This window comes from Gordionus sp. m RMFG-2023, chromosome 2 (genome assembly GCF_954871325.1).
Source record: "Gordionus sp. m RMFG-2023 chromosome 2, tfGorSpeb1-WG-v2, whole genome shotgun sequence".
Taxonomy (NCBI): Eukaryota; Metazoa; Nematomorpha; class Gordioida; order Chordodea; family Parachordodidae; genus Gordionus; species Gordionus sp. m RMFG-2023.
Window position 1 is genome coordinate 50,555,203 of NC_088776.1, and position 14,194 is coordinate 50,569,396.

A 14,194-nucleotide genomic window follows, 5' to 3' on the forward strand; every position below is an offset into this window, starting at 1 on the left:
ATTATTAAAACTTTTTGTATTTTTTTCAGAGGCTTGCAGAGGTACCATTTGTATGTCCCGGCTCGGATTTTGAAAAAAATAAAAATTTTCAGGCCTGGCTCGGATTTTTTATAAAATATATTTTTAATTTTTATAGCATATAATGGCGATTTAAAATGTTTGGTTTAAAATTATATGGCTTGGCCTGGGTATTTTAAAAAAATTTTTTAGGCCCGGTCCGGTTTTAAAGATTCAGGCTTAGAACTAGGCCTGTAGGTCTCTGATTTTTTTAAGGAACTATTTCGGGTATAGTTTTAAAATTATTTATTGGAGTTCCCCTCTATATCTCTAACAATCAATCTTTCTTCACGTATTTTAACAGCCGTGACCACAAATATAGCAGATCAAGATTCAAATGCAGCTGAATTGTCCCCAGCTTTGGAAGTCAAAATTTATTGCGAAAGATTGGGTTCTTTGCTCACCAACCAACTTTTCCCTTCTATCGTTGCAAACACTCTACATCATCCAGAAGCAAATGATGATAAGATCTCAATCAACGGAAATATCGATCTCGAATTCAATGACAGGGAAGGGGAAAAGGAGGCATCCTTGCTTAGGTTATTAATGTTGTAAATGATTTATATTTTTGTTCATTTTATATGCCATATTTTCGTGTTTTTCATTGTAATTCTATACATTAAATATTTTTAATTTAAGATTTTTAGAATATAAAACTGATTTTCCATCATTCCTATTATAGCCCATTCTTATTTTTTGTTATTTAAAAGAAAACATAATAAAAAAAATTAATATAAATATTATACTTTAAAAAACATCAATTCAACAATTATGCTTCTATATAAACTATTAAAAAAATAAATAAAAAGTTTCACAAAAAAATTTGCCTCAAATTCTTTGAATAACAAAAACTCGTTGACCTTATGCCAAAATTAATATTATTTTTTTTAAAAAAGGTATATTAGCTGTTTTATTGAATAGAATGCTTTATTTTTTAAAGATATCAAATTTTTTTTATTTAAGAACGATTTCAATTTATAAAATAAGAATAAGATACAATATAAACTATATTAAAATAAAATATATTTAAAAGATAAATAAGGATATATTAAAAAAGAAAAAATTCAAAAAAAATCGTGAGAAGGTGCCTCTAATTGCTCCATGGATAGAGATATAGAGTGTGGCCTGGTATTGTTAAACTTCTCGATTTGAGCCTATTTTTGAAAACGGCTAACTCAATATTTTAGCTATAAAAATATTGTCTTAGCCTCGAGATTTCGAATAGATGTCCAATCTTTGTGCTATCTATGACCCAAAATTTTTAGGCTTAAATAATATTTTACTGGATAAAATATTGTGTTAGCCATTTTTAAAAATGGGCTCAACTCGTTACATTTAACAACACGTGACCTAACAAAGATTAATATATTCAATTTTGATATCTTTAAACAAATATATAACGAAAAAGGGAAATACAAAGACTCAAAGCGGCATTAGTCAACAAACGTTCCAAAAATGCCCACTATAGAGAGGTCTTAGCATCGTATAAATCAACAGCCGAAGTGTGTTTTTCGCGTATGCAGGCCAAATACTGCGAGGAAAGAAGGGTAAATTCTTTTTAATATTGATCCCATATAAGCGGCGGTTGAACATGATTTACCTCTAGAATCGAATTACACTTTATATCATTTTAAATTTCAATTTAGCTTCATAAATCGTCGTCTGAGTATCACATTGAAAAATGAATTCTTATATTCCACAATAAAAATTTAGAATGATCCATTATTTGTAAATATTACCTTGTGATATCCTATCTAAAATACAAAAATATTTATATTTTTTAAATGCTCCCCTTAAACAAGTTTTTTAAAATAGATATAGAACACTATAATAATCAGCCGAAGAAATGCCAATAATAGAATGTTATATTTGAAGAAACATTTAGAACCCTTAAAAACATTAATTAATGGCTTATTTTAGATTTGGGATCAGCTGATTGATTAAAAATGCCATTTCTCTACCCTTTTCTCTTTTTTATCTGACTAATTGAGATATGGTTATACCTCTAAAATTAAAACATGACAGTATTGCAAATTACTGGCCCTACTATAAACACTAATCTACTACACTAACACTCCCCCCCTCCCACTATTGGGTGATCCTGTGTTATATACATCACTTTAAATTTAGCCCATCTACTCAACGTTGTAAGTATTATCGGTATCGATTAAGCTTTAAGATGATTAGGGTTGCTGGGAGGGAACTGTCACAGGACAGCATACCTTATTTAGGAATTGCTTAAGGGCGGTACATAAAGTGCTAAAAAGGGGCCACATATAGATAGTTATAATTGAAAAATTAGATTAAATTAATATTAGAAATGGAGACTAGAACTTAGTATAAAATATGCATCATATTTTATCCTTAATTATCAATTTATTTTAACTTTCTTCCCTTAAAATTAAAATATACACTGAGTCTCTCATGTAGTGTTTGATTTGATATGAATAGGCCCTGAAGGTTTCGCATTCAAATTTTATTAAAACCACAAAAAAACATTGAGGGTAAAAGCAATGGGAAAAGTAAGAAAAATTTGATTTATAAGAAAATGTAGGAGAAATAAATGAAATATCCCCCAAGCCTGGATCCCAATTTTTAAATTTTAGGCCCAGTCCTTATCCGGCCAGCTTATAGTGCTCTTTGTCCCTTATAATTTTATTCTTCAAATTTCTGAACACGTTAGGTAGTTTCCGAAACACTTGCCCGTTATAAGCGAGAGCTCGCGGTCTACAAGGAGGACTGTTTAACACTAGCTGGCCAGTTATCCGCTTCAAGGAAAGAGATCCGGGATTTAACCCGCTCCTCGGAAGACTTGGAAAGGAAAGGCGAGTTTTTGGAATCGGAGAGGAAGACGCTAAACGCCATGCTTAAAACGGCGATCCAACAAAAATTCGCACTAATCCAAAAAGTTGAGAGCTTAGAATGTTTCAACTTTTTCCCTCCTCCAGCTTCCATCGAAAATACGAATAACATTTTCGGTATTAAATAGATATATTATCTAGTTTTTATGCAATTAAGATTTGTATGCGTTGAACATCTAAAACACCACAACTTTATTCGTGCTTAATAATGTATAAATATAATCCTTACATGTTCACTGGAAAAACTTAGTAAATGATCAAAACTTATTTCCCTACTCTTTATACTACTAAACTATAAAATAAAAAATTATAAATCATTATTAATAAATTTTTTGTTATTTTGTCGTAATGATAAATATAAGCATTTATTTTATATGTTCCATACAAAAAGTGTCGATTTTCGAAAATAAAAATGCCAGACGTGAATAAATATGTCATTATTAATCATAGATGATCTAATTCACATTTTTTTTAATGTATATATTGTTTTCTCTATCATTTCATTTTCGAAATATCGCTTGTAATATTTTACCGACAAATTTAATAAGTATTTGATGGCATGTTTACTTAAATGTGATGTGCGCAATAGAGGGATAAATTTATTTTCATATATTCAAACATTCGAAAAGCAAAATGATTAGGCCAAACGGTGTATATTCCTATCATTATAATTTGTTTAATAAGGCATCCTGATTGTTTGATTTTTGTAAAGTTGATTTCGACTCATATCTTCAAAATCTGGGTCAATCATATTTTCCTCCCTACCAATTTTTTCAATACAACTTTTATGAATTTAATAAATTAAAACATGATATTTCTTATTCTAAACTATCATTCAAATTTTTATTTTGTAAAAATAAATAAATTTTATACCAAATTTTAGTTTGTAATAATAGTTAGATTTAAGATATAATAAATTATTTAATAAAATATTAAAAAAACCTCTATGTTTTTCCAAAATTTTGCATTTTATAGTCTTATTGATATGTTTTCTCTCTATCGTAATCTTAAAATATGGTTATATATTATGTAGATCTGCAAAAGAACGGGCTTCAGGCCTGGCTTGGCTATTTTTTTTAAAGGAATCGGGTTTGGACTGGGCCGGGCCTTATATTTTTTTTAAAAATTCGGGACGGGTCGAGCTTTGGAATATTTGAATTTTTTTTTAATATATATAAATTTATCAATTTTATTTTGAATTTTTAATGTAAAATAAAAATATTAGATTTTATTTATAGAAACAAGACGCCATATAACATATATCATTTATTTTGAGTAACTATGATTTTTATATTTAAATAAATTCGGGAAGGGCCGGTAAATTTTTTTAAAAAAAATTCTGGGCTGGGTTGGGCTTGAAAAATTAGGCCCGATGCAGATCACTAATATATTAATCAATGGCCCTTATTTTGTCACTAAGCTTTTACTCTATCTTCTTCTTACCCAATTAATTTAAGCAAAAATATAAATTTAATTATTTTTTGTTTTATGGATAAACTTATAGTGTTTTCCAGAGTTGTTAAACACTTTTATAAAAGGTATCTGTATCTAGATACTATTGTAGAGCTATTTGTATCTGTTTTGGATACTGTTGTGTTTTAACTTATATTAGTTATTATGTCTTTGTTCTAGTGATATGTTTTTATATTACCATTTATATTTTTGTTTTCTTTGTTCAATTAGAAGTGATGTGTTTTTCTCATTATCATGTATATCCTTTTTTTCTTTGTTCACGTATACCAAGCCTGTTTTGATTTCATCCTCAAAACTGGTCTAGCCACTTTTCGAGATGGGCCTGAATTTATTAACATTCCTTTTTTTTATAATTTAATTTATCTATATAAAGACCACGAAAAATGAAATTTTGATTGGTGATTTTTTTTATGAATGATTTTATTAATTTCTTTTTTTGTAACTATTAAAATAAATTTGTTTTACCTTAATTACACTACGTTGTCCGCGTGATACCTTGACTAAAACTTTACCCTAACACGGTCCCCAGGATTCCATCATCGACCATCCCGGACCCCCGAACACGGACAGTGTTCTCCCCACTCTGACGGTGGGACCCGTCGGTCAAAATTCAACAGATACTTTTTCAGATACATTTATTTAATGCTTTTTTATCTTAAAAATAATTTGAATGCAAATTTCATTTTATCTCATATGAGCATATAATTTTAATAAATATATATTAAAAAATATATAGGCTATAAAAAAAAATATGTAAATATTCATTAAATATTATTATTTTTTTGTGAAGGATATTTTTACCATGTAAAGAAATATATAAATCTTTGCTTAGCCATGACCCTCATTTATTATTAAAAACAATATCATTGATGCACAAAATTATTTAAAGCAAATAAATTTATTTAGAATTTTTAAAAATAATTTTATAGATATTCCTCTAACTGTTAATGAGTAAATTAAGTTTAATGTAAAAAAAAATTTAATTGATCGTTCTAAGAGAATTTGCTCGAAAGAACTATAAAAATAAGGGTATTGACATTTTTTATCTGGTATTTCAATTGAATAGTACAAAATATTATAATGGTATTTTATGCTCTCATAATAACAGTTTCTGTCCGAGAACAATTCGAACCCTGTATATAAGTATAATAAAAATTGTATCTTTATCTAGGTACGTTTCAATGTTTCTGTATCTAGACCCATATAAAAAGTATCTTTTAACAACTCTGGTGTTTTCCGTTTTTCCCAACAGAAATTCATATTATGAAGGGCATTAAATATTTTTTTTATCTTTTATCCCGTTTCAATTCCAACCAACATCATTGTCTAATTGATAAGCATAGAATATTTAAAAAATATTGTTTGCATATTTTTTGCTCTCATAACATAAGTTTCTATTTGTATTAAAATACTCCTTATTTTTCTTTTATCGAAAAATGATATGTATGTTAGAGATCTGCAAAGATATTCTTCTGTCCATTAAAAATTTTCGCACAAATTGCTGAGCCAGAAATTTTTTTCCCCAGATCCGGCCCATTATAGTTTTATTTATTCTTTAGTTTCGAGTTTTTGGAAAAGATTTTTTCTTCAAATGCATAACATATATTATTTTATCGAATATCGATGAAAAAGCTGAAAACCCAGTCAATACAACTTCTACACACTCGTTCAGAACAAAACTATCCAACCTAACTGGCAGATCTTCCCACGCACAAATAACCACGTCATCACCAAAAGATTGCGATAGTAAAAACGGTTCGCTAAACCAAGCAAGAGGCCAAGCACTGCCTTCTAAATTCAAGGATAATAAACCGAATTTGAAGGCCAGCGTTAGTGATAAAAAGTTATCCACATCTAGTTCGAGCAATAATAATAACAAACAGCAATTATTAGCGCAAATGTTTATGGTGCCCCAGTTCTCCTCCCCCTCTTTTGGTAAATTGAGCAAATCATTAAGTACCACAAATGGAAAGTTGAATTATGACAAGATACATCAGAACAGTGACGAAAATATTATCGATCATAAAAATGAGAGAGAAATCATGGTTAAGTTTAGTAAATGAGCGAGAAATCATGGTTAAGTATAGTAAATGAAAAGAGAATTGTATTATTTCTGTTTTTTTAATTTGTCTTCGTTTCATGTTTATAAAATAAACTTTGTGTATATAAATGAAAAACCTTTTATATAAGAAGCCTTTCATTGACTGAGTTATCACTCTAGGTCACGAAATATATATTTTACAAAAATACTTACATCATAAAAGAAAAAAATACTTAATTTTATATTTAAAGTATTTTAAATAATTTATTATTATATTTATGTCTACCTTTTTTAACCTTTTTTCCCCCCAACTCATAAAAAAGATCAAATTAATTTTTGCCATTCCGTCCTTATTATGGGTATTAAAATCTATATTGAGCAAACATTATATTAACCTCATATATACATTATTTTAGATTCTTGAGGCAATATTTATCATATTTATTATCATATATTGCCTTATATTTTTCGAAAGGTTGATTGAATTTGTTTTTATTAATTTTAGTCATAAAAGAACATTTTAGAGAAATACATTTGAAAGAGTTTATATACAAAAAAAAATTTTTTTTTAATATATGCGCCTATTTTTCAAAGGGATCATTTTTCCGTCATTGTAAAACATTTAGAATATTTTTTTTAACTTACAAATAGCCATTCGCGTTAAAATAGTTTATAAAAAAATTTATATTAACTAATATATTTATTTATTTATTTTATACGAATTTAATGTTCTATAGCATAATCCTTGGATATAATGTATTGTATTTGGATATATTGTAAAAAAACCTTAGACAAAACAAGAAACATATAATTAATTTTGCATAAATACAGAATAATAAAATTATTTTATTACTTGTTTCTACTACTTCAATATAGTACTATATATAGCAAATTCTAAAATTTATACTCACACTGAAATATAAATATATGAAGATAATAGCTATATTCAGTTAAAAAAATGATATTCTGTGCCACATCCCCCCCCCTCCCTCAAAAAATCTAAGATTATATTTTGAGCTTAATTTATGTTAAGGCAGTCAAATAAAAAATTAGATATACAAATGTAGAACATGCTTTTAATAATGGATGTTTATAATACTAAAACAAAAGATTATATTATTATTATATCTTATCGATTAAAAAATAAAAAATTACACTCAATTTCTGTCTATAACTCACAAACTAGTTATATTTTCCATGTATCTTTTATAATATCATGTAGTAAGTTAACATTAGACACTAAAATTACTTTTTTAATCCCATTGAAGAAAATATCATTTCCATATTTTGAAGATTCATATATTCTGCTAAAGTTTACAAGCCTGTTTCTAGATAATCGTGCCCAGAATTTTCATAAAAAATGGAGGGGGGGTGGACTCAAGTGAGTTTTTTACCATAAATTTTATTGAAGGGCTTTAGGCTTATTTGTTTTAGTCGACCAGTTTACATATTAAATAATAATTATGTAGTATTATTAACTTTTACTTATTTCTTTTAAATTATTGTTTGTATATTTTGTTCACTTTATGGGGTATATTATAAATGACACATCAAATCTGATATCATATTGGCAAGCTACCAAAGTTAGTGTGTAAAGATGTTTTTCAACAATTAAATTTATATTATCTCCTTATAGATGTAATTTGAGTGAGACAAATTTTGAAAATATATTAATTGTGCGGCTTAAGTAAAAAAAAGTAAAATATTGTTCATATTAAAATTAATCATTGATATATATTCTTATTTTTATATTTATAAATTAAATAAATTGTGGCCCTAAAGATCTCCAATAAAATTTATGGTGGAAAACCGACCTAATAGGCCCCTTCCCCTAACAAAATCACTGATACGCTTATGTTTTGTAGTGTCGATAATAATATTTATAAATGATATTAAGGGCTACGCGATTAAGTAAAACATTAAAAATATAAATTAATTTTTAATGTAGTATATAAAAAAATAAATTGTATAATTATTATAAGTCAATATTTTTTATGATCTACAAATCCTAACCCTTTTTCCAAAATTATTCCTGAATATGCGAAAGAATGATGTTAGCGAACGCGTTCAATCAAAGTTCGAATAGTATGACAATTTCTAAATTAAATTTAATATGGTGTAGGTCGCCTAAGCAACCCTATTCAAAAATCGTGTTTTAGTTTTTTAGATTTAGATTTTTTAATTTACTTAAAATTATTATGTAGATTAAATATAACAAGATATTTTGCTTATATTTAAAGTCGTAACATAGTAACTATAAAATTATGTATAAACATTCCATCTTATTGGTTATAAAATAAATGCATATATTATATATTTTTTATTTTCTATCCAATTTTATATTTAAAATATTAAAATCTTTATATTATTATTAATTATTAACAATTGATAAAAATATATATAATATATATATATCCACTAGATGGCGCATTATGTAATAATTAATTTTTATTCTATTTTTTTAACATTTTAGAAATTTAAGCAAAAATTTTATTTTTTTTTCATTGTTTTTCAAAAAAAAAATGTTACTAGTTTAGTTTTAACTATATTTTTATGAATAAATTAAACTATAATCTATATTTTTAGTAGCATAGTGTCCAGCAGAGTTGATAAAGTAGAATGCTGCGCGTTCCAATTATTTCTTTTTTTTAGCGTTAACGCTACTTATCTATTTAAAGATAATGAATGTAACTATAAACATGAAAATTTAAATATCTTAATTAATTACAATTTTTATGATTTAATATTAATTTTGAAATTGAAATTTATATTTTCGATTTGTAATTTATTTTCAATTTGGATTATAAACCTAAATCATCTGGTGTAAATGATTTAAAATGTCCGCAAATGGATATCCAAATTGATATGAGTGAGTCAGACGATGATGATATTAATGAAATGGAAGCCCAGGAAGAAAATGTTCTTGATAACAATAATAAAAATTTTACATTTCCATAATTTGAAAAATATCAAATTACTTTGTTTAATGTAAAAAAAAATATATCCTCAAATAAATCTAGTAGATATAACATCAAAAAACACCTAAAGGTAATTGTCATTTTTAAATTCTAATAGTATTTATTTTATAAGAATGTTCATGCCAACAGTTTTAAAGAGATTGAAAATTATCTTAATAATTTTAGTATAGGTGTTAGTGTTACTACATCCAAAAAGACCAATTCAGTTCAAACTAAATTGATAAATAATATTGCACATACCAATATTTCTCAGAAACTGTCTGATAAAGTCATTGTCCATTTTATAATTGATATAGTTCAGCCAATGTCCCTGGTTGATAATCCATCATTCATCTGCCAATGATTAAAATTCTATCCCCTGGTATAACAATTTTATGTCGCCAGACACAGATGATTATAATAGGATAATTTCGAATGTTAAAAGATGCTTTAATAGCAGAGTTGTCAGAGATATATATATCTACCACGGCAGATAGTTGTAAAACATTAATATTTATAAATTGATCTGATATTACTGGCAGGAAGTGTTTTCGTTGCCAGAGTTCTGATCACATATATGCTGAATGTAAAACACCGGCGTATCTATTAAGGAAAAAAATGTGTACTCCTAAATTTTACAGTGAGGAAGATGGTGATCAACCGAGCTGTTCGAATAATTATAATGTGACCAAAATAGGAAAATTGGGATTGGTGGATTATAATAAAGTGGATTCTCGAGTTAAATATTAAAGCAATCGGGTGCGGTCACCGAGGACGTATCAAGGAAATAGATTATATTTAAGAGATAGGCCCATGAATTCTTTACAGAAGTCCATGATAAGGTATGATTTCGATCTTACAAGTGTAGGCCATACTAGTTATTCTATGAAACAGGAAGAAATTCGAGACTCAACTAAAAATGGAGAAGAATATACAGATGCAGAAATGGAAGAGATTAAATTGTTAAGACAAGATGATTGAAAAATTTTATTGGTAAATTTTTAGTATATTCATTTTGTAAATTTATATTCATTTATTTAGTGCACATGTCCTTGGCCTTTTTTGGGTGGACATGTAAATAATAAAATATTTATACTTAGATATATATAGTATTATATTTAAAAGAATGTCAATCCGTTGTTACTTATTGATGTTAAAAAATATAAAGTATATTGTTTTTTATTATACTATTGGATTTTATTAGATGAAAAATAAAGTGTAGTTGTTAGTTTTATTAAAAATTTTAACACAAAAATTGCACTTTTATTAATTTTATTTTTCACATCCAAAAATTCTATATACAATCTTAATAATCAATTATCAAATAATTCCAATTCATAGATATACTACTCATTTAACAAAATCTCCGACTCATTTCATATAAAAAATCACATACTGATAAAATATTATTTTTCCAATAAAAACATATTATCAAAAGAATAATAATCTGATTGACATTTCTTGAAAATAAATAAACAATTATTATTAATCTCTTTAATTCAACATTTGCAACACGCCCACCCTTCAAAAGCCCAGATACCATATAATTATCGTTCTTTTAGGACATTGTTCATTTCCTCATCATTTAACGAATCGTACCTTTGCACATTAAACTTTTAAATCTTGAATTGTCTTCTTTCGACATGCGAATTATAATAATTAATATATATTGCTTGTTTTACAATACATGTAAATTTGGATTCAACAATACTTTACAATTATTTTTTCCTTTCTTAATTTTCAATTATAAAACAAATAATTGACCACAAACAAAATAAAAGAATACGAATAGGAATAGGAATTAAAAATAATAATTTATAATTATCACTATTAAAACTACATATATGGAATATCATTATATCTTTATAATTATCACTGTTAAAACTACATATATGCAATATCATTATATCCAATAAGAAAATAATATGAATCACAAAAAAAATTAATATATCATATAACAACAATACTAAACTACAATATATTTATATATCATTTGGCGTACGCAGCGGGGGGGGGCAGGGGGACGAATCCACCCCCCCCCCCCCCCCCCAAGCCAATTTAGATGCCGGATTATATTTATCAAAAATATTATTGTTAATATTAATTTATATTTATTAATATTTATTCCTATTTCATTTATATATATATATTTAATTACATTTATTTATCACATTCATCTACTAAGTTATTTTATCAATTAATTTCGATTTCAAGTATTCCTTGGCGTAATTTACCTATTATTTTCAAATTTTAGTGGCTTAATATTTATCTAAATTTCTAGTCAAATAATAATTATCTCTGAAACTCCTTGTCCAACAGGGAGAAAGAAATTGCAAGCTTGTCCAACGAGATCGAACAGCTATTATGGAGTTAGAAGAGCCGATTATTAATGCTATTACTGAAATATCACAATGGCTTGAAAGAAATATTTCCTCAGAAGCAAGAAATTTATTGGATTCAATACTTATTCCAAATTTTTTTTCTCATTAGAATGTATTATTTAATTATACAACTATTTTATGTAATACTTTTCAAAAACATAACATTGACTTGATTAAGAAGATGAGAATAGCGGAGAGCATTTTATTAGAACTCAAGAAAATTAGAGCTAATGTTGATGAAGAATTTCATATTTTATATGTTATTGTTGAGTCAAAAGCAGAGCTATACGTGTTTAATATTTGTCCCCCTCGACTTGCAGCAAGCAAGCTAATCGTCAAAACATTAATATAGGATCAGTAGAAGAGTATTATAAAATGTCCCCTCTCCCAACCTTTTTCATATAAAAATGCTATGGATGCTTTGCATTATTTCAAACACATTTTAGATTATATTCCCAGCGTATTAAAATGGTTATATATATTAACAGCTCTTTAGTAAACTAATGAGAGAACATTCTTTTTTAAGAAGAATAACAGAGCCTTGCAGAGGTTCCATTTGCAGGACACGGCCCAGATTTTTTTTAAATTTTTTCCGGTCCGGGTTTTTTTTAAAAAATTTTTTAGGCCTAGCCCGGTCAGGCCCAGCCCGAATTTTTTTTAAATAAATTATATTTATTTTTGATTTTATAGCTAATAATGGCGATTTCAAATATTTTATTTTAAAATATACAGCTCGGCTCGGATATTTTTTCTAAAAAAATTTTCAGGCCCAGCCCGAGTGTTTTTTTTAAAAAAAATTACGGGCACCCGGGTATATTTAAAAAAATTAAAATACGGTCCGGCTCGGGGGCCGGGCCTGCAAGTCTGTGAAAAACATACCTATGAAATATAACATCTGAAAGTTGATTGAATGATTTGGATCTTTTGAATATTCAAAGGCATTTAACGCCAAGCAAGGATAGATAATTGAAAAATTAGCTCAAAACATACAAAATACAATTATTCCTAAGAAACTTTTTGTGTATTAATTTATATTTCCAACATTTAAATTTTTTATACTTTATATATTTTAAAAATTTAAATTTCAATTTTGGGTCATTTAAGTGATTCATATCATGGGTTATATTCACTTTATATTTTATAATTCACATTTATTTTATAGTTTTTCATTGCCGGTTTATATATATAATTTTTTTAATTCACATTAGTTTAAAATTGTATATTAGAAAAGTTATTAGTCCTAATAAATTTATGCTTAGTATTTTTAATTAGCAATAATATTTCTTAAAAAATTTTATTATCTCCCCCCCCCCCCCCAGACCAAATTCCTGCGTACGCGCCTGTTATATATATAATATTACCAAAATCATATTTTTTGTTACAAAAAAAATATAAATGTGCCGATGGATATAAAAAATTTAAATTTATAATTATAACTATTATATCATCACATCATATTCCATATTTTTTAAAACTCTTTTATTTTACATTATTCTTCACAAAGTCAGAGTTTAAAATCTTTTTATGGTCCACCAAATTTTTATTTAAAGTTTTTTTTTATCACATATTATTAAAAAAATTTTATTTTACATTGTTTCACACCAATGTCTCTTTAAATTAAAAAAAAAATTATTTTTTTTAAAATTAATTTACACAAAAGTTTGTATTTTATTGAACTTTCTAATACCATACCAAGTGGTATTATTCACATGAATTTATTAAAGTCAATGTTTTTATTTTATTGATAACAATTTAATTCTTAAATTCAAATATTCTTCTCTATTGATTAAGATAAATAATACTTTTCTTCCCAGATGTTATTCTTATTAAAAATTTTGTTATAACATATTATCACTTTTAATTAGGCTTTACTCAATTTTATATTTACCAACACTATATATAAAAAAAACTACAAACACAAACTAAAACCTATCTAAAATCTACCCCAACCAAATCCTAGAAACTTAATCAAACTTTCTAAAAAAACGAATCGTCAAGAATTATATGAAATTATCAAATCCAAAAACAAATAAAACTACAATATAAATCCAAAAATTTTATTCAAAAGAAAATTTCATTTCTCAAAAAAAATTAATTTATATATAAAAAAAATTAATTTATATATAAAAAAATTAATTTATATATAAAAAATTAATTTATATATAAAAAAAATTAATTTTTTTAACAATGATCAAAATCCGTAATTTTTTATAAAAAAAAATTAATTAAAAATATAATAATAATCCACATATAATATATTACATCTAATCTTTCTATCCAATCAACCTTATTTTAATTGGTTGATTGGCATTTCGCGTAAAAAAAAAATATAAAACGTTCACGTATTTACAAATACGACAATATATATTACAAATTTTGTTATTAATATATTATATATATTACTTTTTCAAATCATATAGTCAT

General features: G+C 26.1%; 1 protein-coding gene across 1 annotated transcript in view; it reads left to right on the forward strand.

Annotated features, from left to right (window-relative positions):
* The window catches only part of LOC135923680 (protein bicaudal D homolog 1-like), a 32,869-nt gene extending 25,782 nt beyond the window's left edge, over window positions 1–7,087 (forward strand). The window contains exons 9-12 of the mRNA XM_065458566.1: window positions 362–596; window positions 1,466–1,604; window positions 2,741–3,035; window positions 6,024–7,087. Of these exons, the coding sequence (XP_065314638.1) occupies window positions 362–596; window positions 1,466–1,604; window positions 2,741–3,035; window positions 6,024–6,454 (1,100 nt within the window). The 3' untranslated portion in view covers window positions 6,455–7,087. The remainder of the gene's footprint in view (window positions 1–361; window positions 597–1,465; window positions 1,605–2,740; window positions 3,036–6,023) is intronic.
* The last annotated feature ends 7,107 nt before the right edge of the window (window positions 7,088–14,194 follow it).